This window comes from Nothoprocta perdicaria, unplaced genomic scaffold (genome assembly GCF_003342845.1).
Source record: "Nothoprocta perdicaria isolate Ctin4 unplaced genomic scaffold, notPer1 scaffold_50, whole genome shotgun sequence".
Classification (NCBI taxonomy): Eukaryota; Metazoa; Chordata; class Aves; order Tinamiformes; family Tinamidae; genus Nothoprocta; species Nothoprocta perdicaria.
This window is the reverse complement of record NW_020455755.1, coordinates 2,867,903-2,894,936: the sequence shown is the minus strand read 5'-3', so window position 1 is coordinate 2,894,936 and position 27,034 is coordinate 2,867,903. Positions and strand designations below refer to the sequence as shown.

General features: G+C 43.7%; 2 protein-coding genes and 1 long non-coding RNA gene across 6 annotated transcripts in view; all 3 read left to right on the top strand.

The window, feature by feature from the left end:
• The window catches only part of ULK2 (unc-51 like autophagy activating kinase 2), a 38,720-nt gene extending 14,491 nt beyond the window's left edge, over positions 1–24,229 (top strand). The window contains exons 7-28 of one of the 3 annotated variants that reach the window (XM_026047956.1): positions 639–712; positions 1,678–1,779; positions 2,137–2,195; positions 2,474–2,556; positions 6,551–6,601; positions 6,900–6,988; positions 7,700–7,871; positions 8,805–8,865; positions 9,093–9,185; positions 12,044–12,181; positions 13,056–13,201; positions 13,433–13,513; positions 15,854–16,140; positions 16,266–16,459; positions 17,003–17,112; positions 17,579–17,731; positions 18,443–18,651; positions 19,893–20,071; positions 20,974–21,092; positions 21,424–21,581; positions 22,330–22,465; positions 22,554–24,229. In XM_026047956.1, coding sequence (XP_025903741.1) covers positions 639–712; positions 1,678–1,779; positions 2,137–2,195; positions 2,474–2,556; positions 6,551–6,601; positions 6,900–6,988; positions 7,700–7,871; positions 8,805–8,865; positions 9,093–9,185; positions 12,044–12,181; positions 13,056–13,201; positions 13,433–13,513; positions 15,854–16,140; positions 16,266–16,459; positions 17,003–17,112; positions 17,579–17,731; positions 18,443–18,651; positions 19,893–20,071; positions 20,974–21,092; positions 21,424–21,581; positions 22,330–22,465; positions 22,554–22,621 — 2,762 coding nt within the window. In that variant the 3' untranslated portion in view covers positions 22,622–24,229. Of the gene's footprint in view, positions 1–638; positions 713–1,677; positions 1,780–2,136; positions 2,196–2,473; positions 2,557–6,550; positions 6,602–6,899; positions 6,989–7,699; positions 7,872–8,804; positions 8,866–9,092; positions 9,186–12,043; positions 12,182–13,055; positions 13,202–13,432; positions 13,514–15,853; positions 16,141–16,265; positions 16,460–17,002; positions 17,113–17,578; positions 17,732–18,442; positions 18,652–19,892; positions 20,072–20,973; positions 21,095–21,423; positions 21,582–22,329; positions 22,466–22,553 lie in introns of those variants that run through there. The other 2 variants (XM_026047957.1, XM_026047958.1) reach the window with 2 other exon arrangements.
• Positions 24,230–24,755: 526 nt separating this feature from the next.
• LOC112954542 lies at positions 24,756–25,143 on the top strand. Its single transcript, XR_003250749.1, has 2 exons — positions 24,756–24,809; positions 25,050–25,143. It is a non-coding gene; the product is annotated as an uncharacterized LOC112954542 (long non-coding RNA).
• Positions 25,144–26,827: 1,684 nt separating this feature from the next.
• Positions 26,828–27,034, top strand: part of ALDH3A2 (aldehyde dehydrogenase 3 family member A2) — a 5,997-nt gene continuing 5,790 nt past the window's right edge. For both annotated transcript variants that reach the window (XM_026047977.1, XM_026047978.1), the window contains exon 1: positions 26,828–26,989. In XM_026047977.1, the coding sequence (XP_025903762.1) occupies positions 26,828–26,989 (162 nt within the window). The remainder of the gene's footprint in view (positions 26,990–27,034) is intronic.

Genomic DNA, 27,034 nt, shown 5'->3' with positions numbered 1-27,034 from the left:
TGTTCAGGATACCACCAGACTTCTCTTTGAAGACTCCAGGAATCTTGAATTTTCTATCTGTTAAAAATCCATTGATAAAGACCTTGCTTTTAAAAGGTTCTTTGCATGCCTTTGCTTATGCAAGATTTGAAGTCAGTTCCAGCAAAATCACTCCATCTTCCGAACAACACAAATGAGACAAAACCTCCCTTCTTTTTTTGCTTGATAATTTCACATCCTTTTGCTTGCATGAAAATGCAGGCCTCTGAAAACTTCACTTCTTCAACTTCTACCTGATGTGATTTAGCTGCAGCAGATTGTATATTCATCACTCTTAATGAACCATTTATATTTAGCCACTGACTTTAATCCTTTCCTGCTGACGCCAGACAGCATACCCTGCAGCTGGAGAGCTGGCTGAGCCCCAGTTTGTACAAGTGATGCCACTGCTGTTTCTTGGCTTGCTGATTGGAAAGATGCTGTGTTCTTTCAGTKCATACCCCAGATTTTGCTATTCCATAAAGTTAGTTATATATTATTGTACCTGTTTTTCCTCTCTGACTGTTAATTATATTGGATTTCAATAAAAGATCATTTCTAGACTGCAAAAAGTAGGAAATTATCCCTCTTTTCATTGACAAATGTGTTTCTTTATATAGCTGACTTTGGTTTTGCTCGTTATCTGCATAGCAACATGATGGCTGCAACCCTGTGTGGTTCCCCTATGTATATGGTAAGTMAGTATTTTTCAGATAGTGTTGCTTATCTCAAGCATTCTGTTACCAGAATGAAATAACTTGCTGCTTGCAGACGGGCAAATGCCTGTTGTTGCTTCAGGGGTGACGTGCAGTTCACCTTTCCGGAGTCTGACAAGCATCTGTTGTCTTGTGATGTGCACATCACAGTTGTTAAAAGGAATGAGACACAAATTGGAAATGTTCCTTAGCACTGCAGGGAAGAAAAAACTTTGCAAATTAAGAAGCTGTTTCTTCAGCATCTCTCAGCATCAGTTTTTTGCATTCATAAAGTCATTCTCCTATACATATTGTTTTTCCTGCAGTGGGCTTTGGCACTTTCCTATTTTATTGAGAAGTGGAAGATGATAAATAGAAGCTCGATCATCTTTACACTAGTACTAGAAAATGAGTTGATGTTTTCATTCCGGTTATTTAATGTAGCCTTTCACACATGGGCGCTTTTTGTTCATGCTTTTTAAACAATTTGGAGTTAATCACCTGTGATTTTTGTGCTGTTTGTGGCAGTGCCACTAGCCAGCTGTGTGGTCATAGGAAAAGGATTTCACTTTCCCATGGCTTGGTGTTCTTATCTGTAAAATGGTGATTATGGTTTTGTTTGAGACATGCATGATTATTTGCCTGCAAATCAGACTACATAAACCAAATAACTTACCTGTTATTTCCATATGTGCAGATTGTTATCTTGGTTCTTTATAACAGCATTTCTAGCCTATGTTTTTAAAGCAGAGCTTGCATTTYAGATAATACAATTGTTGCCTCTCAATTCATGTAATAATGCAGACTRAAATGTAATTTTTGCCTTGGAGTATTTATTCTTTCAACAAATTGGTCTCTTAACACTGCTCTGAGATTGRTGTGGCAGACAAATGATGTAATTTGTTCTTCTGTGGCTTTATGTTTTCTTTTGTTTTGCCTTCTAAGATTCTTATGTGCTTTTCAGGCCCCTGAAGTGATTATGTCTCAACACTATGATGCCAAGGCAGACCTGTGGAGCATAGGAACTGTGATTTATCAATGTCTTGTTGGAAAACCACCTTTTCAGGTAACACTTCATTTCTCCTTTTCTCTTTCCATTGCTGTTTATACTGTCGTGGAAATTCCTGGAGCGTTGCCTTCCAGTGACAAGTGTAAGGAGTGATGTCCTGAGTGTAGTGTCCATGCCTCAAAGGCCAGGTAGCTCGAGGATACCAAAGGAGAAGTTGCTCACAATTAAGTCTTTGTAGATCAGTGTTTCCAGCCCTGGACAGATGTTTAAGGATACTCAGAACTGATGTTACTGCYATGCTTGGATTTTCTCCTTAATGCCTATATGCAAAAACCTCCTTTTTGTGTATGTAGATAARAAAGCTATTTTTTCCCTTGAATTGAACTTTAATTAATGTATCTTTTTATCTGACAGGCCAATAGTCCTCAAGACTTGAGAATGTTCTATGAAAAGAACAGGAATTTGATTCCTAGGTATGTCACTGTGGCCTCTTCTTCACTTGTATTTGATTGAATACTCTCATCTTTTGGGAATGCCTGGAATTGRTAAAAATACCTGATTTTGCTTGCTTGACATGGCAGATTGTATCTGTGGCTTGTGTTGCATTTTGCCTTTGCACCTTGCTGACTTGAAAGTATCTTGTCTTAAGGCTGTTGAGCACRTGCAGTGAAGACTTGGGGACATGGCAGAACGGTGATTTTCTGAGTAATTAACAGAAATCTAACTTGTGTTTTCTTCCTTCTGTGCACAGTATTCCTCGGGAAACATCAGCTTATCTGGCTGACCTGCTGTTGGGTTTGCTTCAGAGAAACCAAAAAGATAGGATGGACTTTGGTACGTAACTTGTTTTTGTTCCCTTGATTTCCGTTGCTGTGTTTGTGTACCCAGAATAACAGTCTTGGCTTTGTGTCCAACCAATTCCACCAAGCCCAAACCTTTTCTTTCTTTATCTCTATTGTCATAAAGGAGATGGAGTAGCCTCCCGACACCCACCACCCCCCAAAAATAATAAACCTACAATGGAGTAACTGCTGCCAGTCAGTAGTAAGTGGTATATGCAAAGCATCACTTTGGTTGTGGTTTAACTGTAAAATGTAGATGATTTTAATTGTAACTTCAACATCTTTTTTTCTCCCCTAGTCTTTGCTCATAGAGAAAAGTGGTGGTAACTGAATGTTAAGGAGAGTGGRTAGTTTGTTTTTAAATTTTCTGCTTCTGTTAGTATTGCATTCAAGCCCAAAGCAGCAGATGATAAAGTGCAGATGTCCCATGCACAATTCTTTGTTTCCAAGAAACAACATTTTTGTAATTGCTGTGTACCTGTAAGCATTTACAAGTTAATGATTAAAAACATTAGGAACAGTATTGACATTATGCAATCACTATTTATAGCGTTCCTCTTCTGATATCTGCGTGGCTGTAACTCTTGGCGAGTGTCTTCAACTAAACCGTTGTTCTGCAAGCTGAGGTTTTATCTCTGACAAGCAAATGTAGGGTAGCAATTTGCACTAGGACTAAGGAAGAAGGCTTTTTCTGCCTTGCGCTTTTCCAGTGGGCGCAACTGCCTTCATTATAATATACCTTAAATTTTGCATCGCAGTCATTTTTGCTATGCTTATTGCTCTTTTCTAACTGCTTGAAAAGATTAGTGATCTCAGAGTCATTTTGGTGACAGAAATTGAATGAAAAATAATGAAAGACCAACAGTTTAGGAAGCTGCTTTACATTTTTTAACCAGAAAGCAGTGAAAACAATAGTTGTATCTTTATAATTGTGTGAGTTCTAAAATTTTAAAACAGAGAGCAAYCACTTTTGATGGCTACGGAAAATACTTTTTGCTTTCAGTGAGTAGTATGGCACCTGCAAAGCACAATTCTTTGATTGCTTTCCACAAATACATCCTCTCCAGTCTGGAAAGAGATCTCTGGAGGGAAAGAGCCCTGTTTCTGGGTCACTTTAATTCAACATAACTTGCTGGTTCTGTGCTGTGGGCATTTGGCTACCCCGCTGAAATGCGGAAATGAGGCAGACCTATTTCACGCAGGCCTGTGGAAACAGGCCAGGCCAGCCAAACTGTTGCCTTGTTTTTTCAGTCATTCCTGGCACAGGTGTGTGTTGATACAGAGAGCTAGCAGTGAGGGATTCTGTAGGGTGGATAGAGGAGCTGGGAGCTGTATTTTCCCCATCTTTATTAGATTTTGAAGTGACTCTTGGAASAGCAGAGTGTATAGGTAGGATATGATCTGGGAGATTACTATATTTCTCAAAAAAACAATGATACGTTTAACTCCATAGGCCACAGGTTTTGGGATACTTCCCTATCAACCTCTGAAGTAGTGGTGAGATTTGGAGTCCTTGGAGAACGCCTGCTCTGGCCTTAGGAGTCCAGGCTGTCACAGATRACAAATATACCCCGGGGGATGCTCATTTCCACTGTGTAACTACAGAGGAAACTTGGCCTGCAAGTTGGKCAGCATCTTTACTGCTTCTTGACTGAAGTTAGCAAAGTATTAGGTTAGTGCAAAGCCTGTTTAGGACAGCATTTGGATTAGCTGGGAAAGCCAAGCCTAGTGCATGCGAGGTTGACGGTCCCTTAACAAAAGTGAGGTTGTTTGGCCACAGTTTATTGCTGTGKTTGGCGTTTCCTGTTTAGCTGGAGGTCTCTGGTTGCAGAACATTATGTTCGAGCCTCTTAACATTTCAAGGCCGTCAGATCAGTAGCATTGACTCATTCGGAGCAACTAGAACTGTTCCCTCTTCAAAAGTAGTCAACAGTGGAGTTTAGGTTYGTGTGTGCTTTGTACACGCTGGATAGTCTGTTACTTGGATCCTGGAGAGTTTTTGTTGCTGTTTTTGTTAGCTATTCCTGCTAATGCAGTCATTTCTTTTGATGAGAACCATGGCAACATTTTAAAAAGAAGATAACTGAAAAGTTTTATCTTGAACAGTTCTTTGTACTTGCATGTGTAGGTTATGTTATGCTGGTTCTTAAAGGTCCTGCTTATGAAACTGCCTCATTGCTGTTTAGTTATACATGCAAGCCAGGGTTTGATGCAGTCCTGGAATACGCAGTTGCTCTCACCACGTGTGGTTCCTGTGTGTCTGTGATAAGAATATAACTTTGCATATTTGTTAGGTTGTGGAGAGAAGATTAAAAGGTTTTTTGGTTCTTTATTAGATGCTTAAGTCCTTCCAGTTTACTTTTTTTCCCCTTTTCAATTTCTGCTATGTTTTGTTCTCAAGAAATATGAAACAGTTTTTAGGGGCACAATTTGAAAATTTGAAGCAGCAGTAGCAGCATAATGGAAAGTATTKCTCTTCTGAAAAGTACGCATATGTTTTTGAATGTGGACCTGCCTGAAATCAATTGGTTTAGCTCTCCTCCTAGCTTCAGCAGAAAGCAAATGCAGAAGAAACTCAAGATTATAAGTTTGCATATGGCGTTCACAGTACAGATGTTGATTTGTAAATTTGCGTGTGGAGAAGACTTGATAGGTCACCCCTGGATGTTGAGTAACCACTTCCAGCTCGTGTTCTGCACATGCTGATCCCCACCACTTCCCCATCAGGGGAAACTGGCCGTGTCCTTTACGGTAGTGGAGGGCTCTGTTTTTGCTTAGAAAGGAAAACACAAAGCAGAGTGGTGGTGATGAAAGTCGTGTTTCCCTTGGCCGAGCGGCCGAAGGGCCTCAAAGGGGCTGCTCTGGAATGTGCTTAGCCAAGGGAGTGAAAGGGAGAGTGGAGAACTGAGCACAGTTGCTTGTTGTTAAAGTAAAAATAGCGCTGGAAATCTTGCTGATCTCACAGCAATGTGGAGTAGAACAGCAGGTGTTGTACGAAAGCCCGAGAACACCTGATCCTTGTATTAAAGTTAATCATTATATTGCTCATAGCTTGGAGGAAGCCTCCCTTCCTTATCGGGCTGTTGAAGAAAGTGTTGTTGAAGAGGGACAACAGGCCTCAGCGTTTCTTTTTTTTTATCTTGTTATTTGCTTAGGTCCAATGAACAGCATTGTTTGTCTTCAACTGCCCGAACATTGCAGTTCACAGAGATGTGCAGCCAGCTTCCTCCATCCCTCAGCCTGCCCTGGCCTGCTGAAGGTCTCTTGCAGAACAAAACCTGCCGTGCAAGCTGTTGGCCAACTGGATGCACTAAGTCAATTAAGTGTGTCTCAGTGTATTCAGTTACAAACCAAAGCAAATGCTTCTGTTGTTGAAACAGAAACAAGTTAACTGACCAAATAGTTAAAGAAAATTTTATGTAATTCTGGTCTAAATGGTGAAGCAGCTGCCTAGGCAGTGTGTATTGCTCTTGGGAAGAGGGAAGGAGAATTGCTGCTGTTCTGTTTTGATCTCTGAACACCTAAGGAGCAGCATGAATGGTTCCAAAGTAAATTAGCAGCAATCCTTGGGAAAGATGCTGGCACTGCTGAAGTGGAAATACTTAGTGTTTGAAGATACTCATCATTTTGAAAAACAAATTACAGTGGAAGGAAGCCGTATTGAATGTAGAGAACCTAATTTCATGGTGGCCAGAAGAAGAGTTCTACTACACATGATCCTTAAGCCCAGTCATAAAATGTCCTTTGCTAATCCAGTCAGAGTTGCCTTGCTAGTTCTTGCTTTGAAGTTACTCAGTTGACAGTGTTTCCTTTCCAAGTGCCATTGCAACATATAACATGAAATCTTTAGCCTTTTCTAAGCCTTCACCCTCTGGGGATGAAATACTGATTCAGGAAAAGCAGTGATTCATCATCTGCCATCTAGGCTTCAAGTTCTGTGTTATTTGTGTGTTAACTCACCTGAACTATTGTTTCTCGTTCTGCAGAAGCATTTTTCAACCACCCTTTCCTGGATCAGGTTTCAACGGTCAAAAAGTGTGAGTAGTTTTGTGTTTCCACTTATTTAGGTAAAGGTGGGGAGGAGGGTAAACCCACCAAATATCCCAATGAGTTTTTGAGATGTTTTCCTGACTTTGTTGCAAGCTTAAAGGAGATGAATCTTTTTGTTTCATGGTGTACTGAATTATGATATTTATTTACTGGTTCCTTTGACCTTTAAGCTAAATACCTTCATATATTTAAGGATGTGCTGTGTTTATAAGCTTTGTAAGAGTTTATGCAAGTAAATCAGTACGGGGATAAATATTATTTTTCTCTTGGCTCTTCCTCCTCTAGCTTGTCCTGTACCAGTGCCCACGTACACAGGCTCAGTCTCTGGCAGTTCCTGTGGTAGTTCTCCTTCGTGTCGTTTTGCTTCTCCTCCAGTAAGTTCTCTGTTTTTCAGAATAGCTTCTTGAAAGTCACTTTTTTGTAGTATTAGGCAAGAGTTACTGATTTTTTCATCTTTCAATTCTTGGCCAGTGTACTAAACTGTCATGTTAAAGAGTGCAAAGTAAGGAATGGTCTTTTGGTAGAACATCTTGATTTTCTCTGTTCCTTCTGTTGTGCTATGTGTGTGGTTGGTGTGTGTGCGTGTTTCTGTTCTTTTTAAGTGTTTATTTGGTAAAAAAGAAATCAAATATTAGAGTAACAAATCTGCTAATGTGACATGCAACATAATGAATGGTACAGATAATTCTTGAATTGACCTTTGTGGTTAAGACCCTTTGATACAAAGTGGTGACTTTCATTTTATGTGTTTTTTAGAAATGATGCAGCTGARTCCTCAGTGATTGATTAAATAGCAGTCAATTAAATACACTGCCAAATTAATATACAGCTGTCTAAATTGACATTACAGGATTATTTGGTATTTGCATTCAGATGCAACTTACGTTTTTGAAGACTTATGAAATCCAAACCTAGCCCAAAATGTGTTTGGAAGCTACTGCTATAAATAGCTATTAATTATAGCTATATATAACTACATTTATAACTGTATATACTTTTGTATAGTTAAAGAAAGAATTGTACATTCTGAAACGCTGGATTTATGGTATTTTGAGGTTTTGTTTTGTTCTTTTTCCCCCTTCCAGTCTCTGCCAGACATGCAGCATATTCAAGAAGAAAACTTGTCTTCTCCTCCATTGGGTCCTCCTAACTATCTTCAAGTGTCTAAAGACTCTGCCAGTACCAGTAGCAAGAACTCCTCTTGTGACACAGATGACTTTGTTCTTGTCCCCCACAACATCTCTTCAGATCACTCATGTAAGTGGCCTGAGGAGCTTTCCATATTTTTTGCATTTTAGAACTTTCTGCACTCAGAGCATGCCATTATGTCCTGTTACTGTTTGGCCACCTTTTCTGTAAATGCATCTTAATTCACGTTGGGAATTCATTTCCCCAGTCGATTGCTCTTTGAAGAGAGGCTATGTGGTATCCATGAATCCTAATGTCCCTCSGGGTTATTTTCACCTAGTGAATGCCTAGATGTGCCAATGCTGCAGGCAGAGTTCAATAACAGCAAAGTCATTTGAAGTAATGAAAAACACTGGTGTTTTGGCACTTGAAAAATGAGTCTTTTGTAAACAGCCACTGATGATAAACCCAAGGAATCTCTCAGTGGAGGCAGGCACACTGTGACCTCTGGACTAACTGAGCAGTCCACGCTGTAGAATGTTAAATAATAAGTAAGTGCAAGTGAAAGGCAAATACTTAAAGTGAAGAAGGTTGAGGGATCAGATCTGGCTTGCAGAGAAGGCAGACTGGTTTAGCACATTGCCATTTTATGGCATCTTCCAAAGCTGACTTACTGTTATGAAGCTGATTTCCACCCCTTAGTGCCCTCAGCTCACGTTGTGTATTTGGCCAAATTAGAGCCTTGATTTCTCAAGTGTCTCTGCAATACTCCTATATGCTTCCCAATACGGATGCCTTGTAACCTTAAACAGTGGATTTTATTTCAAAATTGTCAGTATATATAGAGAGAAAATTAAAAGTCAACCTACTTTCTCTGATTATATTTTTATTGTAGTTCATATATGAGGTATTTTTACATACAAAACAGTTTTGTGAACATACAAAAATTTTCTACAAAGCTTGTCAGTAATGGCTATTTCTACAACAGTAATGCTGGAGATGTTTCTTGGGGGATTTTGCTGTGTGATGTGGGTTTTCAATGTGTTCTTCTGCTTGCTGTAGATGATATGCCATTGGGAGCAGCTGGCAGGCGGGCTTCAAGCGAGTTCTTGATGTGTGGAGGGTAGGTGTTTATCCAAAAAATCTTATGTTCTAAAATTGACACTGCAGCTTTAGAAGGGGRTGCTGGGTTTTTGGCAGTGATGGGTGTACATTGCTCTGTGTGGACTTTCTTGAAGATTAATATGCCAAGCTCAATTTAACATGACTTTGTAAMGAGCTTGAATTAGCAAATACTTTTTTTTCTCTTGTGCGAAGAAGAGATTTTTGAAGTATTCCTTGTTTTCACAGGCAGTCACCCTTAACTATTTCTGGAAGCTCAGGAACTGTACAGAAACCATCCTCTGCCTCATCTCGAAGTACTGCTTCTGGTACAGCTAACAGGTGCGTGATGAAGGTTTAATAACTCCTCTCTTTCAAAAAGTTTCCGTTTTTTTTTTTGCATCTTTATTGTGAGTAGCTACGAGAAACTGTATTGAAATAGAAGCCAGGATGTTTCATTCTGGGTTTTCTCTACCTAATGTGTTGTAGTGGCTGATGGTTGTGCAGCCAACTTTTGGCTTAGATGCTTCCCCAAAAGATTTCCTTACAGCAGAGTATTCTTTTGTCTGATTAAATTTTGAACTGATTGAAAGAGAAACTGCAGAGAGAATTGGTCTGTCCCTTGGGTGTTATAAAATACAGCATGTTCTTCATTTAGCTAGCCAGKCTGTTGAATGCAACATAGGTTTTCAGAAGTTGTGTGAGAAGAGGAACTGTTTCCTATGGATGTGGGTCTTGTGGCTAGTATAGGGTGTGGGCCCTATAGAAGCTGTTACTGTCTGTTTGGCATTTATGGCTCTTAAAATACCAATGAAATAAGTTGGGCATATTTTGCAGCTTTCCCATCAGCTGTTAGTAAGGTTCCTTTCTTCCATATGGATATGGCAGTTTCTGATGGTTTGAAATAAAATTGGCATTCATTGGTGCTGTCCACGATGTATACCTAATATATTATCTAGTATCTGTTTTTTGACAGAGTAATGCCTTTCTAACTGTTTTCAGTACAAAATAGAAAGAGGATGGGCAGCCAAATGGGAAATGAAGCTCTGGCGTTAGCTGTATTTTTGGCTTATGCTAATATTGCAGAAGTGTGAGCCAGCACTATGTGTTGAGAAGTGCTTGTCATGAGAAAAGTTTGCTGCTTTGTGCTGATGGGGAAAAGCATTTGTGTGATCTGCTGACATGGGCTATTAAGAAAGCATTAGCCTTAACTTTAAGGGCAGATAATGTGGATGATTTGACTTTTAAAGACCCGTTTGATCTACGTTATCCACGCCCAACTCTGTATATACACATWATAATTTAAAATAAATTGTCATATACTCGTTTCAGAGTTTTCTAAAAAATATGGGTATGTTCTTTAGTAAGAAAAGTGTTGAATGGTTGTGTGATTAGAGACAAGTGCTTAGTGTTCAGACTGTTAGTACTTCAGTAGCTTGGCTGAACAGATTTAGTCGCTAACTGGCTGCTTTGGGCATGGTCTGAAGGAAGCAGAGTGCATGTCCGATTCTGCAGGATGCTGCTTTTATTTTTTTTTGGGCTCAGATACGTGACTTTTCACAAAATGTCCTTATTTCCTGTGAAACAGTGGTGGTTTTTTCCCATTAGTTGATCAAACGATGAATTGCAGCCATAGTTGTGCTGCTTTATGGCAAGTGGAAGAAGCTGTGGCAGTTCTCAGGCAGGGATAGATGGAGCCAGTTCGCTGTTAGGTGGCTACAAGCTCATCTTGCTCATCACACAGAAACAAGACTTGTCTCTAACTCTGCACGTGGCTCTGTGGCATCTTCTCTGCTCAGTAACAAACCACAAGACTAGAGGGTGCCCGAGTGCTCTCCTCTCTGCACCGTGTCACGCAGCTCATGGGACCTGCTCCAATCCACAGCCTGGGAACCACTTCACACATGGAGCACCGGGAAAGCCAAACACCCCCGCAGGCTCTGCAGTGTCACTGTGGCTCCCTGTTGTCACCTTAGCCCTAAGAGGCTGCCTGCTGCCTCGGGGGACGTTTCACTTGTTGGGACATTCTCTTCATATGGATGTTTCGGCCTTCCCGCGTAGCAGGTGGGCGCAGCTGTGGATTTATCCCATCCTCTGSCTGGCTGGTGTGCCAGGCTTGCAGGATCCTCCATGCACTGCTGAGGAATCTTGCAAGTATGGGTCTGAAAGCAGTAAAACTGAGGAGGCTGCCGGAGGGCACCAACACAGGCTTACTGAGAGCTATTCAAGCTCATGCAAATTATTTGGTAGTGTCTAGTAACTAGATGACAGTAAAAGGATAATCTCCCTTTTGCTAAGGAAGGACTGTGTGTATTAGGGAAGTACTGTTTCCTTCCCACTGACACCAAAAGGAGTGAGACAAACAGAATCAAAAATACAGACTTCTGGTCAGCTGTAGCCAAGCAGTGAGTGCTATAACTGCCTTTTTTTTCCCCCTTGAGATTGCAGAGAGCTTTCTCTCATTTTCTCCAATAAACTCTTTGCCTTTCCATTTGCTGAAAATGCGGTCAATAAAAGACGAGATACTAAGCTGATTGTCTTCCAAAAAGCCCTTTAGTTCGAAATTCTTTCAGCATAATTCTTCTTTTGAAAGTGTTGATAAGTGATGACGTTGCAGTGCTTTGGTTTCCCTTATCTGCTGGAACATGGAAGGGAGCCAGGTCAGTGACACGGCGCTGAACCCGGGCACTGCTAATCTGCAGTCTGTGGATTAACGTTCAGGTGTGTGGTTTTGGTCACTTTGGCAGGAGGTRGTTACATAACATGTTTTCTTTCTGTAAGTTCACGGCGTCTCTTGGGATGTCTCTGGGTGCGCGGCAGTGCCTTTTGTACACATTCCAGCCTCGCTGCTGAACTTCCTGTTCTCCACGCACTGGCTTTTCCTAGAACGCTATTTTGAAACGCGGTTGGCAGCGAGTGCCGGGCTCGGCACRTTGCTGTGCTGCATGACAGGGGCTGGGGCTCTGCTCTCTGCCCCGTCCCATACTCGTCAGTGCAGCAGGGCTAGCTAGCCAGAAACGGCGCTTTGTCCTCCTCAGTGGAGTGATAGTCGGCTYTGGACAAGCTGAGGCTGCGTTCCCTGCAGGAATCACTTTATTGACCTGCTGCTTGGGCTTTCCSGACGTTCAGACAATGGTGCAGTTTTGGGAGAGAGCTGGCTATCTGCATTCATCTCCTCTCTCCGTGCCYTCCAACTTCAGGCATTGCCAGCCTTCGGTGTCGCCCCGCAGCGAAACGGCRCCCATTCCCGTTCCCACCCAGCTGCGGAATTACCAGCGCATCGAGCAGAACCTCTCTTCCACTGCCAGCCCCCTGTCAAACCCCCACGGGTCTCCGAGGTGAGTTCTGACTCCTTCTTCATTCTAAYTTGTACCTTGATAGATCTCTGTACTCTCTTGTTGATGCTGTGATTTTCTTCACAAGCCCATGCTAAAGTTGGTAATAATCCCTCAAAACTGGCAGTAAGATCACAGTTGGAATTCTTCTCTATTACAAAATATGCATGTATTTTCACTCAAATGTTACCCAAGAAGGTAAAAGATCAAGCCTTGCTTTTTTTTTTCTTAAATTCCTCTTTGTGTATTATGTGGCATGACATCATGAACTAGAGGGTCAGTCATAAGTTATGTTTTGTTTTYCCACAGTAGCGATGAGATGAATGCCTTGCTGTGTAGAATATCAGAGAACATTTTTTTGATGTTCTGGTTAATCAGAGTGTCTTGATACAAAGCTCTAGTGTCCAAGACTTTTACTATAGACCATAAAGCAGACGGCAGGGAGAGCCACAGAAACAGGCTAACCAAAAACTGGTGATTTTTATGAAAATAGAACCCTCATTCTCTGGGCTTTTCAGGGTCTCTGATTTTTATAACTCTGCCATAAAAACAGACATTTCACTCAGTTGTGAAATTACAAATTTGAGTTGTCTAAAGWGTAGGAATCCATGTACTAAGGGATAAATATTTATATTTCTTCAGCTAAGCTATTATGAAATTAAAACATGCGGCAAAAAAAGTAAAATGTAATGGAAATTAAATGTTGCTTTTTTTATCCATGTGGAAGGTTTAGCTTATTGGTTCCATAAACCTCAGCTTCATAACTTTAAATATCAGTGTTTTCTTGACTGAGTAGTATACGCTTCAGAGGATACTGGAGCTTATCTTGAGGAACCCCAGCTGCTGCAGTGGGTAATCACTCCTTTCACCCTGTCAGAGCCGCGGCTGTGAGGCGCTCCAATACCAGCCCCATGGGCTTCGTGAAGCCGGGCTCCTGTTCGCCGGTACCAGCAGACACCGCTCAGGCTGTTGGGCGCAGGTTGTCCGCAGGATCTTCCAGACCGTATTCTCCATCACCACTAGGTGAGTCCTTAAAGTCTGAGTAATTTCTGGATATTTATGTGTAGCAGTAACTCAGAAGAGTAATTTGTGCTCAAAATTACCAGAGATTAAAATCTGCCCTGCTAGATCATGTTTGCAGAAATGATTTTTGTTAAACAACTGGCAAAAGGTACCAAGAGTTCTGTTTTGCTTTGCTTCCCMTTGTAGATGAGGTATAAAGTGTAAATTCATTTTACTTTTTTGTTTGCCTAGTTGGAACCATACCTGAGCAGCTCGGACACTGTTGCTGCGGGCAGCTTCAGGGACATGAATCAAGGAGCAGAAACTTTTCAGGTGAGTGACTTCTGCTAATTAATTCTCTAGACAATGAGAGATTGTTTTCCTCAAGATGGAAAAGGAACTCTACTGATGCCTGTCTTCAGATTGCTGAACAGAGCTGGAAGCAGATAGATGTAGTGAATGGTAGTAACCTATTTCTCAGAATGTGGTTTTGACAGACAGTTCTGTCATGCTGGTACTCAGAAAAGGGAGGGAGAACTGCCAGTGTTCAGCACACAACATGCTATCATCGTTCCCTTTGAAAATGCCTGGGATCTGATGTCAGTGTTGCTAAGCATTCAGCAAGCTTTGCCAATCATCAAGTGTTTGGGCATACCAGCAGAAACRCAGTGACAGAGAATAGGAGGGCTTCAGGATATGTAACTCGGGCTCTATAACTTCAGCCAGATAGGATGAAAGAATGTTAACAGCACATTGTTCTTCTCTTTGCTTAGGTGCAAGTTCATCTAAAATGTTAGATACACTTTTTTTGATATTCTAAGAGGTGATGCTGAACTTGCAGCTCCTCCATGTTTAAACATTTCCCCAATCATCTGGARATAGCACAGCCTTCATTTCTTGAAGTGCTTATGTATTTCTAATACTTAGGAATTGTTTCATCCATATGAAATAAGCCCTACAACCTGTCTCATATTGCCATTGTAATTCCCATACTACTGGCAGTGTCATCAGAAAAAGAGGGAAAATGAAGAGAATGCAAAGATTATTTTYACTGCGTCTTTTCTTTGGCTGCGGTCCTGTAGAACTGTTGATTTTAGTGTCTTTTGCCAGCAACAAGCTCACTTGTAACATACCACAGTTGTCTTTTTCTGGCTTTAAGAGTGTTAATATTTCTTTTCTTCATCATCTTCCCTGCATTCTTTCCAAATTGGACTGTTATTTCTTAGTTTCAAGTGACCATGGTGGTTTTCTGCTTGTAGAATACCACAAATTGCAGCATGTCTGTTTGGAAGCATGTAAATGGCTCTGGGAAGCCGTCTCTGCTGCTGGGTGAGGTGAGGTCATCTGTACTGAGATTTCCCAGGGCCTGGAGTTGTCTCTCTTAATGTAACATCTCAACTAATTGAGCTGCTTTTGCTGCCAGAGGCAGCAGAGGAGGAACTTTGAWTTCAGAAGCCTTCCTCATGGTGCTGATGACAGTGTGAGAGCAACCAGTGGGGTTTAAAACTCCTTTCTGAAGCAACAGGTGATGAGGTTCGGTGCTGTCACACAGAGGAGTGAAATCAAGATGAAGTAGCTCATATTCAAAACCTCACTAGGAAAATCACGGGCTTAAGAAGGTTGATGAAAGATGGGGCTTAGCAGCTAGGTACTTTATTGAGCCAACTGCAAGAAAATGCTTGAGGGGGATTTTCAAACACATTTTTATGAAGTGGAGCCAATCTCAGAAGATTGCCYTAGTCAGCCCCTAAGAATATCATGTATTAATTTATAGTTTAGCCTCCACAAAAATAAGCTTTGCGGTTTTCTAAAGGATGAGTGCGGTTGTACAAAGGCAAGTTGTGAGCCTAAGGCTGATGTCTTAACTACTATTGGTAAATTGATGTAGCCCCTCATGAAAACATGAAAATGTCACAAGTAAGAGACAGTTTAATCAACTTTCATATTTCTTACATTGAAAAGGGATTGACACTTCTTAGCAAGTGAGATGTTTGTAGGAAACTTCTCCCAAACCCCCTTTTTAAGTATCTTTTTATAGCTCTTTTKTTTCCATTTGCCTCAGGAGAAACTTTATCCTCAAACTGCAGCAGAGGCTTTTGTCCATAATGAGCTTTTGAGAAATAGTCCTCCTGACAGAGGAAGACGTGAATGACTCCAAATTAAAGATCCTGAACCATTTCATCTGAATAATACAGTTCTTTTAGCATCTACTTTTCTTGCAGAACCATGTGATGAGCTGCCTTTTGTGGCTGTGAACCAAGTCATTACGATTAGGTGACATGCAATGTTGCTTTCACTCTGCTGTCTGCAAGATAGGATTCCAGTGCTTGAGAACCTCTCTTTAACCCGGAGTCTTGGCTGCTGCAGTTGAAACTCAAGTGTTGGTTATGCCATTCCTGCCAAATCCACACACTTTATTTGTCTTGGTGCAGCTTGCCAAAAGTACTGGGGCTGCCAACAGCTGTCACCCTGTGAAATCTTGCCTGTAGGCAGCTGAACACATGCATCATCTAAGCTGTGTGTGTAGTCTTAGTCCAAAAAAAAAAAAAAGTAAATATATTGTCTTTGTCTTCTAGCCAGCTGATGAAGAAGTCCTGCCTCTTCTCCGAAACCCATCAGTTTCTTACGTTTTCAAACGCTGCAAGCAGAATTTTGTCTTTGTTGTCCCTCCAGGTTCTCCGATAGCACCGTCCCAGTCTCCACAGTCGCTTTTGATGGGAGCTAGGTTGCAGAGTGCTCCTACTCTCACAGATATCTATCAAAACAAGCAGAAGCTCAGAAAGCAACATTCAGACCCAGTGTGCCCATCCTATGCTGGGTATGGATATGGCCATTCACCACAGCCAAGCAGGCCGGGCAGCCTGGGGACGTCACCCACCAAACACACGGGATCGTCACCTCGGAGCTCAGACTGGCTGTTCAAAAATCCCTTGCCCACAATCATTGGCTCTCCTACTAAGGTTCGTTAAGTTGCACACTGCTAATAAAATGTGAAGTGGCAACATGTTGCCTGAAACTATCCCCAGGAATCCTTTGGGATTGCTAACCTTGTTTTCGGTCTGTTCTTGGCCTTTGATCCTTCAAGGCAACAGCTCCTTTCAAAATCCCGAAAACTCAGGCGTCCTCAAACTTGCTGGCCCTGGCGAGCCGCCAGGGACCAGTAGATGCCCCTTTGCAGCCTAAAGACATCACGGACCCGAGGGATTTCACCCACTTCCACTCAACGCAAGGGAATGAGAAGCTGACAGTAGAACAGCACGGCAAAGCTGCGTTTGGCAGGTAGGCACTCGAATACCTGCAAGCCATAAAGCTGCTTAGGTGGCTTGGCAGGAGAAGGTCCATTGCACCCAGCAATTTGGAGAGGCAGAGCATGCAGAAAGTGGGCTCTGTCAGGTGCACAGCTCCTGAGGAGATGTTGAGGTTTAGTGGGTACAACAGAAACTCTCTGTACTGTGTGTAAATATAGCATGGACTTCCTGAAGCAGGACGTGGTGCTGTCTAGTTCTGTTTGTTTTTATTATCTGACTATGGGATTCTTGCTGCCTTTGTGAAGCCTGTTTGGTTTTYGGTTCGAAATCCCTATGATAAAAATTGGCATATAACTTTTGAAGAGAAAATGCATATAAGTGTAGTTTTAGTTAGCCCTATTTCAGTTGGTCTGTGGTGAACAGACTTGCAAACTTCTTTTATTTGGAATTATTTGCAAGGATATAAAGTAGGAATTACCTGCAAAAAAACCCCAATAATTTGCAAATCAGCCTCAGCTGCAAATTAGATTCACATTAAGAATTTTGTTGCAAATTCATTCTTTTTTCTGTCTAGATCTGTCAGTACTGGGAAGTTATCGGATCAACAAGTAAAGACCACCCTTGGTGGCCAGTTATATCAAGGCAGCACAGACAGCCTCAATACAGAGCGGCCAATGGATACAGGTAACGTGCAGACAGTGCATTTGTTGTCCTTGTGTGAGGTTTTATGTGCAGTGCCAGCTCGATAACTCTGCTTCTGAGCTTCATAAATGGGCCCAGCAATTTTTAGCACTGCTGTGATCAGTGAAGGAGGCTTTTTTCCAGAGAGGGGGGAAAAAAAATAACATTGTCTTAAAAATATCTATTACAGGATTTGCTAAACAGTGATATTCTGACTGCTTATGCTGGTTAGATTTTTTTTTTAAAACTCATTTGTGGCTGTTTCATTTCCTAATTCTACCTTGTTTTCATATGAAAGTCAGTTTAATTCTGGCTAATCTTACCCCTCCCTTTTATCGTTATGGTGGGGTTTTTTTTTTTTTTTTTTTGTGCAGTGCTACAAAGTTGTTGGATGTAACCACTAATTTGTATGGTCTGGCCATATATAGCTAAGGTCTAATTTAATACTTTTTTTCTTTTTTCCTCCCAGCTCCTGCAGGGGCCTGTGGAATTGCAATGGCACCTCCTTCCATGGGGAGCGGGGCAAGTTCTCGGGCTGTCCTCTTTACTGTTGGCTCCCCTCCAAGCAGCACCACCCCTCCTACCTGCACCCATATGGTCCTCAGAACSAGAACCACCTCGGGTAAGGCTGCCCTGGCACCTGGGCTTGCTGTCACGTGTCCTATTCAGGTCCCCCCCTTCTTGGGACAGTAACCTGCCTACTGCCTCGTGCAGCAGGTCCTCTAGGCCATACAATAAAAAGTGCCRTGTAAATGATGATGCAGAGCACATTTTTTTCTGCCTTTTCTTCTAAAGAGAGGTCCAGAGCCACCAATTTACCATTCAGTCATGTGCAAACCTGTTGTGTGCAGTTTTACTCCACCCTGGGGTGTTCTAACAGCATCTGGCTGTGGTGGAGAGGAAATACTAGTTTTCCTCGATTCTGCATTTTTACCCACTGCTGCACAATGTACAAGCAACACCCAAGTGGGAGCTTGACTGCATTTTCAGCACCCTTTGCCTTGCCAGAGATGGCAATGTGCAGGCCTTCAGCTGCTGAAGGTGAATAGGGGTGAATCCGCATCCGTTTGCACAGCCTTTGCAATTGTCCTAATAGACTGTCTGCCTTGGAAACCTTGTCGTTTGCTCTCCAGTGCCTGTGTTATAAATCCTCACTGTTCTTTAAGGTGCAGCCTTTGCATTCTGTACACAACAATGCAAGGAACAACGAGGAGAACTTCACAAGAGTTAACCTGTGGCGGCTGCTAACTTGTCATTTGCTGTCATCTGCAGCCCCAGAGCTGTGAGATGGCACAACCTATTAGACTGAATGTGTGTGTTATTTTTCTTGTAGTTGGATCAAACAGTTCTGGAGGGTCTCTCTGCTCTACTAGTGGCCGTGTATATATGGGCTCCCCTCCTGGTATTTATATGGGTTCTTCTCCTCCGGGGGCCGAGGCAGCTCCGAGTCTGAAGTACATGCCTTATGGTACTTCGCCTCCCAGCTTAGAGGGCTTTATCACTTTTGAAGCTCCAGAATTGCCTGAGGAAACTTTAATGGAGGTATAGAAAAAAATAATTTAATGTTTTATAATGTATAATGCTAATAAAATGGAGACGTGGTACAAACAGGACTGCTTGGTGTACTTGGTAGTTTCTTCTTCACTATCCCATGTTCCTTCTTAAAACCTTGCAAATGTTCCTGTAGAAGTTGTCATTGCTGCTAGTTATTCCTGATATTTCATGTACTTGAATATGTAACATGACTGTATGTGTCCACCAGAACCTTCCAAAGATGCCTGTGTTTTAATGCCAAGTCTCTGGACGTGGGTGCTGACAGTAGCAATGTCCTCACGGCCATTGGTATTTAACTGCTTCACAGTCAGCAGGTGACATTAAATCCTACTTGCAGGAAGTGTCCCCTATATATTTTTTTTAAAAAGTGGAGGGGTGACACTTCAGAAACACAGATCGGGGTGGTCTTTCCCCAAAATGTTGTCCTTGGACTGTAGGAGTCTCAAGGCAGACTGTTGTGTTTTCTCATTCACATCTTGCTGGGAGGTGCTTGGACATATATCGGATATGTTGCATTGCGAATGTTTGACGGTATATTCTTCCCACAGATAGTTTTAAAAAGGTATTTAGACCTTATTGCTAATGAGAAAGGTATTTAAGCATTGCTAAGATACGTTTGACTGGTTTTGAAGTCCTATTTTGAACAGAAACTGGGCATGTGTCTCTTCTAGTCACCCACAAGGCGTGAGCTGTTTGCTCCAAGAGAAGTGACTTTTAAATTGTGAACTTTGGCAACAGCCACTTTCAACAAAATATAACTTGAGATCTGAGTAATTTGRAGTGAAGCTTTAAGTCAGTTATCTTGTAGGTATCAGGTCTATTATACAATAAAAGCCAAATGTTCCTCCTGGCTTCTCATACAAGTGCCAGGCATACTTTTGAGTTGCTGATAATGTAATAATAAAATGTCCCTCTTGTGATTCCTTTAGTCTCTCAGGTTTCAACAAACAATTCCGTGTCCAAATTCCTTTGCGTCTGTCAAACGAATCTGAAGTATAAGCTGCAATATCTTGAAATCATTAAGACAGAAAAAAAACAAGCTAATGCCTGCTAATCCTTCTGGGCCCATTTGGTCCTGCAGTCCCTAGTGCTTGCTCTGTTTCAGTGTGATTTCTGCATAGAGTTGACATATTGAGAAATCATCAAGTGGCTAGCAAGAATTTTGTTTGTTCTGGTTTGCCTCATGGTTTATAATGGTTAAATTGTCTTTTTTTTTCTCCCTCTGACAGAGAGAACATACGGACACGCTGCGTCATCTAAACATGATGCTGACGTTTACGGAATGTGTTCTGGATCTGACAGCCGTGCGAGGAGGAAACCCAGACCTGTGCACTTCTGCAGTTTCCCTCTACCAGATCCAGGAGAGCATAGTTGTGGATCAGATCAGCCAGCTGAGCAAGGAGTGGGGGTGAGTATGCGGTCAAACAGCATCCAGGGAATTAGTGAATATCAAATACATCAAAAATGTATTCAGACAAACTCTCTCCTCCCTTTGTATTCAGACAAACTCTCTCCTCCCTTTATTGTGAACAACTGTTTTACTGCATAGTGCATTTTATAGGAATATGCTTTTGACAACTGAAAAGAGACCAGAAGGAGCAAAGGATAGAGATAGGATAGGGGATACCTTTCGTTTGCTGGAAGGTAAAGAACAGGACAGTGTTTACTGGCCTGCTACTTGAACTGGGGAAATAGAGGTTACAGATTTGAGGCATGGCAGTGCATTGCTGCGCCTGGAGAGCTGGGCAGCAGCTGCAGTGAGATCTGTGTTACTGGTGACCAGACTGGAACACCACCACTGCGGTAGAAACCAGAGSGGGAGTCAAATTTGACCAACCAGCCCGAATACAGAAGCAGAAACAGGGGGAAATAAGAGAAATTTGGAGTGGTGGGAAAGGGCAGTTCCATTTCCTCCCTCCTTCCTGAAAAAGAAACTGCAAAGTGTGTTTGCCTTTGTCCTGACACTGAGAATTCCAGGGCACAGGAAATGACGCTGCTAGGAAAGCACACGGGTGCTGGGACGTTGACCTCGGGCAGTCGGTCCCCATAAATAAGTTCTTTTCTAAAATGTGTATACATTAAAGCAGTCTGTGATTACTGCTGCAGCTACCACATGAGCAGATGGACTCTCAACCCGTGCCAGCGTGTTTGAGTGAGGGAAGGGTGGGGTTGTTGTTTGGGACATATCTTCCCTTTCTGCTGCTGGTGTGTCCTGTGTGTGTTGTGATTAAAAATAGTGTCTGCCAAAGCTGGAATGTGTTCAAAAAAAAAAAAAAGGTTTTTTGATGCATAATTATTTGTGTTTTCCAGACAAGTAGAGCAGCTGGTGTTGTATATGAAAGCTGCCCAGTTACTAGCATCTTCTCTGCATCTTGCCAAAGCACAGGTCAAATCGGGGAAGCTGAACCCATCCACTGCTGTTAAGCAAGGTAGGTGCAATATAATCTAATCAGCTTTGCTTGTGAATTTTCTTCAGTGACACTTCACTAAAGAAGCCTGAGCTGCAACGTTTGTGTTTGCTTCCTTTGGRACGAGAGAACTATAAACCCATGCAACTGCACAATTTTGATGACAAAAAGAATACACTTATTAACTTTGTAAAAATGGCAGCTGTTAATGTGAAGTAAAAGCAATTTGGTGAATTTATAAAGTGGCTGAGTAAATAAACATAAAAAGCATAACTTGAAACAGACAGTGCTAATGCTGGGGGGAAAAAAGAAAAGCTGTGCTTAGGTTATGATTTAAATCTCTTCTTTCCAGTTGTGAAAAGCCTCAATGAGCGATACAAATTCTGTATTGGTATGTGCAAGAAACTAACAGAAAAGTTGAATCGTTTCTTCTCGGATAAGCAGAGGTTCATTGATGAAATCAACAGTGTAACTGCAGAGAAACTCATCTATAACTGTGCAGTAGAAATGGTAGGTTGCTCCTGTTGCTTAGATAAGATAATGCCATTGGTAACATGTCACCCATTTTCTCTCATACCCCTTCAGCATGACCAGCACACAGCGTGCATCTCTCCAGAATTTTATTCAGGGAAATTTTTGCTGGTCTTTCATGCTGTTTCCCGCTCTCTCCGAACTGCGGCTCAAGTTCCTGGCAGATGCTGTTCCTCAGAGACCTGCCTCCACATCAGCACATTTGCTGCATAAACATTAGGAAATGAGCTCCTGAGCCGCAGTCTCCAACCGTACCCTGTGTGCTGACGCCCTGTGCAGTAACGTTTACTCAGGGGTAGAAGCAGCACGGTAGCTTCCTCAATCAACCACTCCTATTTGAGGAACATGAGCCTGTCCGTACAAAGCAGGAGGCAGAAGTGTCCTTCAAAAGATCTTGGTCATGCACACGTAACCTGTCTTCACACGRGGATGTAGGCATAAGAACAAGCATGTTCATTCATGCCTTGTTGTGATTTCAAAATACATATTAAAGCACATAGAACCAATAGATGAAAGTGTTTTACAACTTATATGTGCAGAACATCCTGAGATAATGCAGCACAGGGACTATATTCTCTTAAACTTCTTTTTGTTGCCTTATTGTCACAAAAACAAAACAGCTTAGTTAAGGTTCAAAACCAGCTTCTTAATGACAGTTTTATTCATTTTGCATTTCAATATTTGCCCAAGGCAATTTATGTAACTCAAGTCTCCTGAATGATTGCAGGTTCAGTCAGCAGCTCTGGATGAGATGTTTCAGCAAACTGAAGATATTACATATCGATACCACAAAGCAGCCTTGCTGCTGGAAGGACTGACTAAAATACTGCAGGACCCTGCAGATATAGAAAACGTACACAAATGTAAGTTTAGGTTGGGTAATGAAGGCACTGAAAACTCCATGCTGTTAATGAATTATAAAATTAAWCCGTTTTTACCCTCTGCTTTCAGATAAATCTAGCATCGAGCGAAGGCTTTCTGCACTTTGCTATAGCACAGTGGCTGTGTATGAGCAGTAGGAACATCCCGAGGACCAGATGGTGTGAACAGAAGGGACCACATCAGTGATACTGCACTTTTTTCACTACAGCTTAATTGTTGTCCTTGTTCTGCCCCATGTGGAAGATTATTATTACATTTCTGTGGTGACTACCAAAGAAACAGCAGCATATTCAAAGAGGAGAAATTCCCAAAGTACACTTGTAGAAAACCTGCCTTATTGATCCAGCAGCATTTTTTCCCCCCTAGCAGCAGAGTTTAAGAGCATCTGTCTTCACATTTCACACTGATTCTTGTGCGTGTGCTTTGACTTGAATGACAGGGGCTCATCCCCCATGAAGTGTATAGAAAGGATCCTTCTGCATCAGGTACAAAAAGACATTTTCCCTCAGAAGATTCCCTCGGTTCCTTGTGGAAGTATTTTTTAATTCTCATTAAGAGGTGGCTGAGTGAATTTGGGAAACCTGAACCACGTGCAAGTTGCTGTTRGCGCTTTTGGAGTTAAGCTGGCCTGGATCTGTGCTATACTGCAAACCTGGCTCAGCCTGACGTGAGGGGATGGTGAGGAAGCACTTTTTTACACGGTGGAAAGTTGGTAATGGAAGAAAATGCGCTCCATGTGTGCAGAATCCCAGTGGGTTTTCAGCTGATGTGGATACAGTTTGATGATCTTCTTCCAAAACACTGTTTTGCACTAATTTACTAAAGCAACTGTATATTCATTTTTGAAGAACTGTATAAAAGACAAAGAAGGCACAACGGACTTGGCTGAATTTCATTTCAGTGTATATAAAATTCTTCTAAGAATTTCAAATGTAGCTTCTAGAAGTCTTTCAGACAAACTGTAAAAACTTGTATTCATGTGAACCTTTCCATTTTATACCTGTTTGTCTAATACTTGAGTAACTACTGCTCTGGACTTTCTCAGTGATAGAAATGCTTTGAGTTGCTGGTTGTTTGCTGCTTACATAGGTTTGGTTGCATCTTTTGTTGTGCATGCAATATGTGCATTAATGCCTGCAGTCCCTAGGGTGTAATGACAGTTCTCTGTAGTTCGTTGCTCGGGCAGTATTACAACAAATACTGTAAAATGAGAGGAGCCGTGTAAAAACAGGAAAGAAGGGAAAAAAAATGGATTGGGGATGCTGATGCATTGACGTAGAATTTCTACCTGTGGCAGGTGAGAAATCGGGATTGGTTTGTGTGCTTTTTGGAGGAGAGGTGGGAAGCTTCATTTAGCCTTATAGGCATTATTATTTTGAGCATCCCATGAGATCATCGGGACAGTTTTGCAAAGTATTTAGGCAGATCAGCTTCTCTGGAAATGGTTCCTATACTTTATTTTTGGGACTCTTTTGTTACTCAGCTGCTTGAATACTTGAATAAACCATTCTCCAGGACAAAATCATTTTAATCCTCTTAAACACAGTGGTCTGAACTATTTGACAAAACTGTACAGGGCTTACACATCAACATATTGTTTCAGTGTTCGGATAACCATGTGTTTCCTTTACTTTGACAGAGTAATGTACTTTTTACCTTATTTATCTGTATGAAATTCCAACAGTTAATTTGAAATTGTTTATATAATGTTTGTACTTTTAAGTCTTTAATACGGTGTTTCTACCTCTCCTTTGTAATTGCATGCATTATTCTTGAAACTAGGTAATAACTCACTGAACTGTTGCGTAATAATAGCCTTTTTATTATGGCCTGTATAAATGTATATTAAGGTAAAATAAATACTGACACTAGAAGTGTTTCTATGGTAAAAACCAAGCTCGTTTCTGTCTGTAACCAAAGGCCAATTGTGTTAACTTAAACAAAACCCTCTTCATGTGCCTGTTTAAATTAGCTGTTGAGTGTTCCCTGGAGACTGGATGTGCTGCTGGGGAGGAGACGCTCGGCTTATCCCGTCGGGGCAGCTCGCCTGAGTTCCTACTAAATTCGTTCTCCAGCACAAAGTGTCCCTGAGCTTTCCCTTTAGGAAGGGTTTTCCTTCCCTTTGGGAAGGCAGTTCATCCTGTTTTGTTTTTAACATGGATCTCAAAGCAGAGTGTGCAGGTTCCGGGTACATTCTTCCATGAAGGGGGGCTGATTCGGGGCCTCCAGCAAAGAGGAGCCATGGTCAGCACATCACAAGTTCTGTTTGATTCTTCCACAAAACCCAAGCTATCTCCCCAGCTGAGAGCTGTGCTGGGATACCTGGTAGGTGGCTGCTGTTCTCTTAGCTCTACTGTTTTTTTTTTTTTAATTTTGTTATTTAAAGAAGTCTGTGTTTGTGACTGGCAGATGATGACGCAGAGGATGAGGAGGGTATGAGCAGCGAATGCTAATGAAATGTCTGAACATGGATCTGTGAACAAAGCAAAAGGCTGAAAGTGCCAGTCAGGGAGATAGGGTCCTTTTCCCAAGAACTCACTTATTTTCCCCTCTCTTTTTCCACAGCTCAAGCGCTTTCTCCCCTTGCCAGCGAGACTACAGCTGCACAAACAGGAGCAGAAGAAAAGGGCTATTCTTGTTTGCTGCTTTCAGGAGGAGGAGACCAGTGTTCATGGCCGGTCCTTGTGCATAAACTCCTTTTGCAAAGGTCTGAAGCTGTCCTCTGTCTCCAGCTCTCTGCGCAGAGCAGCAGGTGCTCGTTTCTRCCAGCCTTTTGAAAGAGAACTTGAAAGGAAAATTTTCATGTAATGCTTTTCTAGCTGCACTGTGTAGCATCTACCTGCCCGTGCAGCAGCCCTGTTTGCAAGCAGCCCCCTGACATCCTCAAGGGAATGAGCTGCAGCGGGATTGTTCCGCGTTGGAGCAGGACCCCATTCATCTGGAAGACCCCGACCTACAYTCAGCACCTTCTCCTGCGGATCCGGCCCCCTGTTTCCCACGCAAGTTTTGCATCCAGGTGAATTCCCGCACCTCAGGCAAAGCAGTGGAAGTTATTTAATGTCTTGCTGCATCCGACTGGCCGCGTGTCCCTGCCCCRGAGCGGGGAGGGCGCCGTGCCCGCTCCTCAGCGCCGGGGGCTGCTGCGCTGGCAGGGCCTTTGCCCCACGGGGAGGCCGGGGGACAAAGTGCCACCTCCGGCGCCCGCCCCTGGGGACTCTGTCCTCGGGCCCACATTGCAGCCTCGGCGCRGGCAGCGGTGCAGGTAGGAGGAGCKCGTCCCGCCGTGGGCAGGGGCTCTGGGGGTGGCGCTGGGCAGCGCGGGGTCACTCGTGTCACCGCTCGGCTTCCCGGCTCCTTCCTTGTGCCGTGGCCAGCGCCTGGCCGGGGCCTCCCCATGCCCSCATCCCGTGGGCTCTGCCGCGCAGTCCCACGGCTGCCTCCCCGCAGAGCCCTGCAGGGTTGTGGCTCCCCGCTGCAGCTGCCCCTGCTGCACTGCACTGCAATGTGTACCCCCTCCCCGTGCACTGCCTTGTGCCGGCGTGCCCCCCCCCCCATGCACAGCACTGCATGGAGTGTGCTGCTCCCGTGCACTGCACTGCACGGCGTGTCATTTCCCACCCCTGCACTGCATCGCGCTGGGTGCCCCGCCGCACCCTGCACGGGGTGTGCACCCCTCGGTGCACTGCACTGCATGAGCCGTCCTCCCCCCATGCACTGTATGGTGCTGCGTGACCCCCCCCCCTGCATTGCACTGCAATGGGGTGTGCTCCCCCTTGCACACTRCATTGCAGTGCGTCCCCTCCAGTGCACTGCACTCTGTGGGGTGTTCCCCACTGTGCACTGCATTGAGCCCTGTGCCCCCTGCCCCATGCACTGCATGGAGTGTGCCCCCCCCGGGCATTGCATTGCATGGGGTGTCCCCCCCGTGCACTGCATGAAGCGTGCTCCCCCCGTGCACTGCATGGGGTGCTCCCCCTGTGCACTGCATGGGGTGTGCTCCCCCCTTTGCACTGCATGGTGTGCTCCCCCCGTGCACTGCACTGCACTGCGTGTCCCCCTCCCCTTGCGCACTGCATCGCGCCGCGACCCCTCCCCACACCGATACCTGCCCCCCACCGGGCTGCACTGCGCACGCGCGCCCTGGTGGAGGGGGGCGGGGGAGCGGCCGTTCCCATAGTCCCCCGCGGCCGGGGCGGGGCCGCCCGTCACGCCCAGGGGGCGGCTCCGCCGGGTGCCGGTACCGGCCCCGCTCGCTGAGGGCCCCGCTCGCTGAGGGCCCCGCGCGCTGCGGGCTCCGCGCTGAGGCCGCGGCCCGTCCCGACCCCTCGCAGCGCCGAGCCGCCATGGAGAGCGCGCGGCGCGCGGTGGAGCGCGCCCGGGCCGCCTTCGCCACGGGCCGCAGCCGCCCGCTGGAGTTCCGGCTGCAGCAGCTGCGGGCGCTCGAGCGGCTGGTGCGCGAGCGGGAGCGCGAGATCCTGGGCGCCATCGCGGCGGATCTGCGCAAGGTGCGTGCGGGCCGGGACCGGGACTGGGGCCGGGGGGACCGGGGC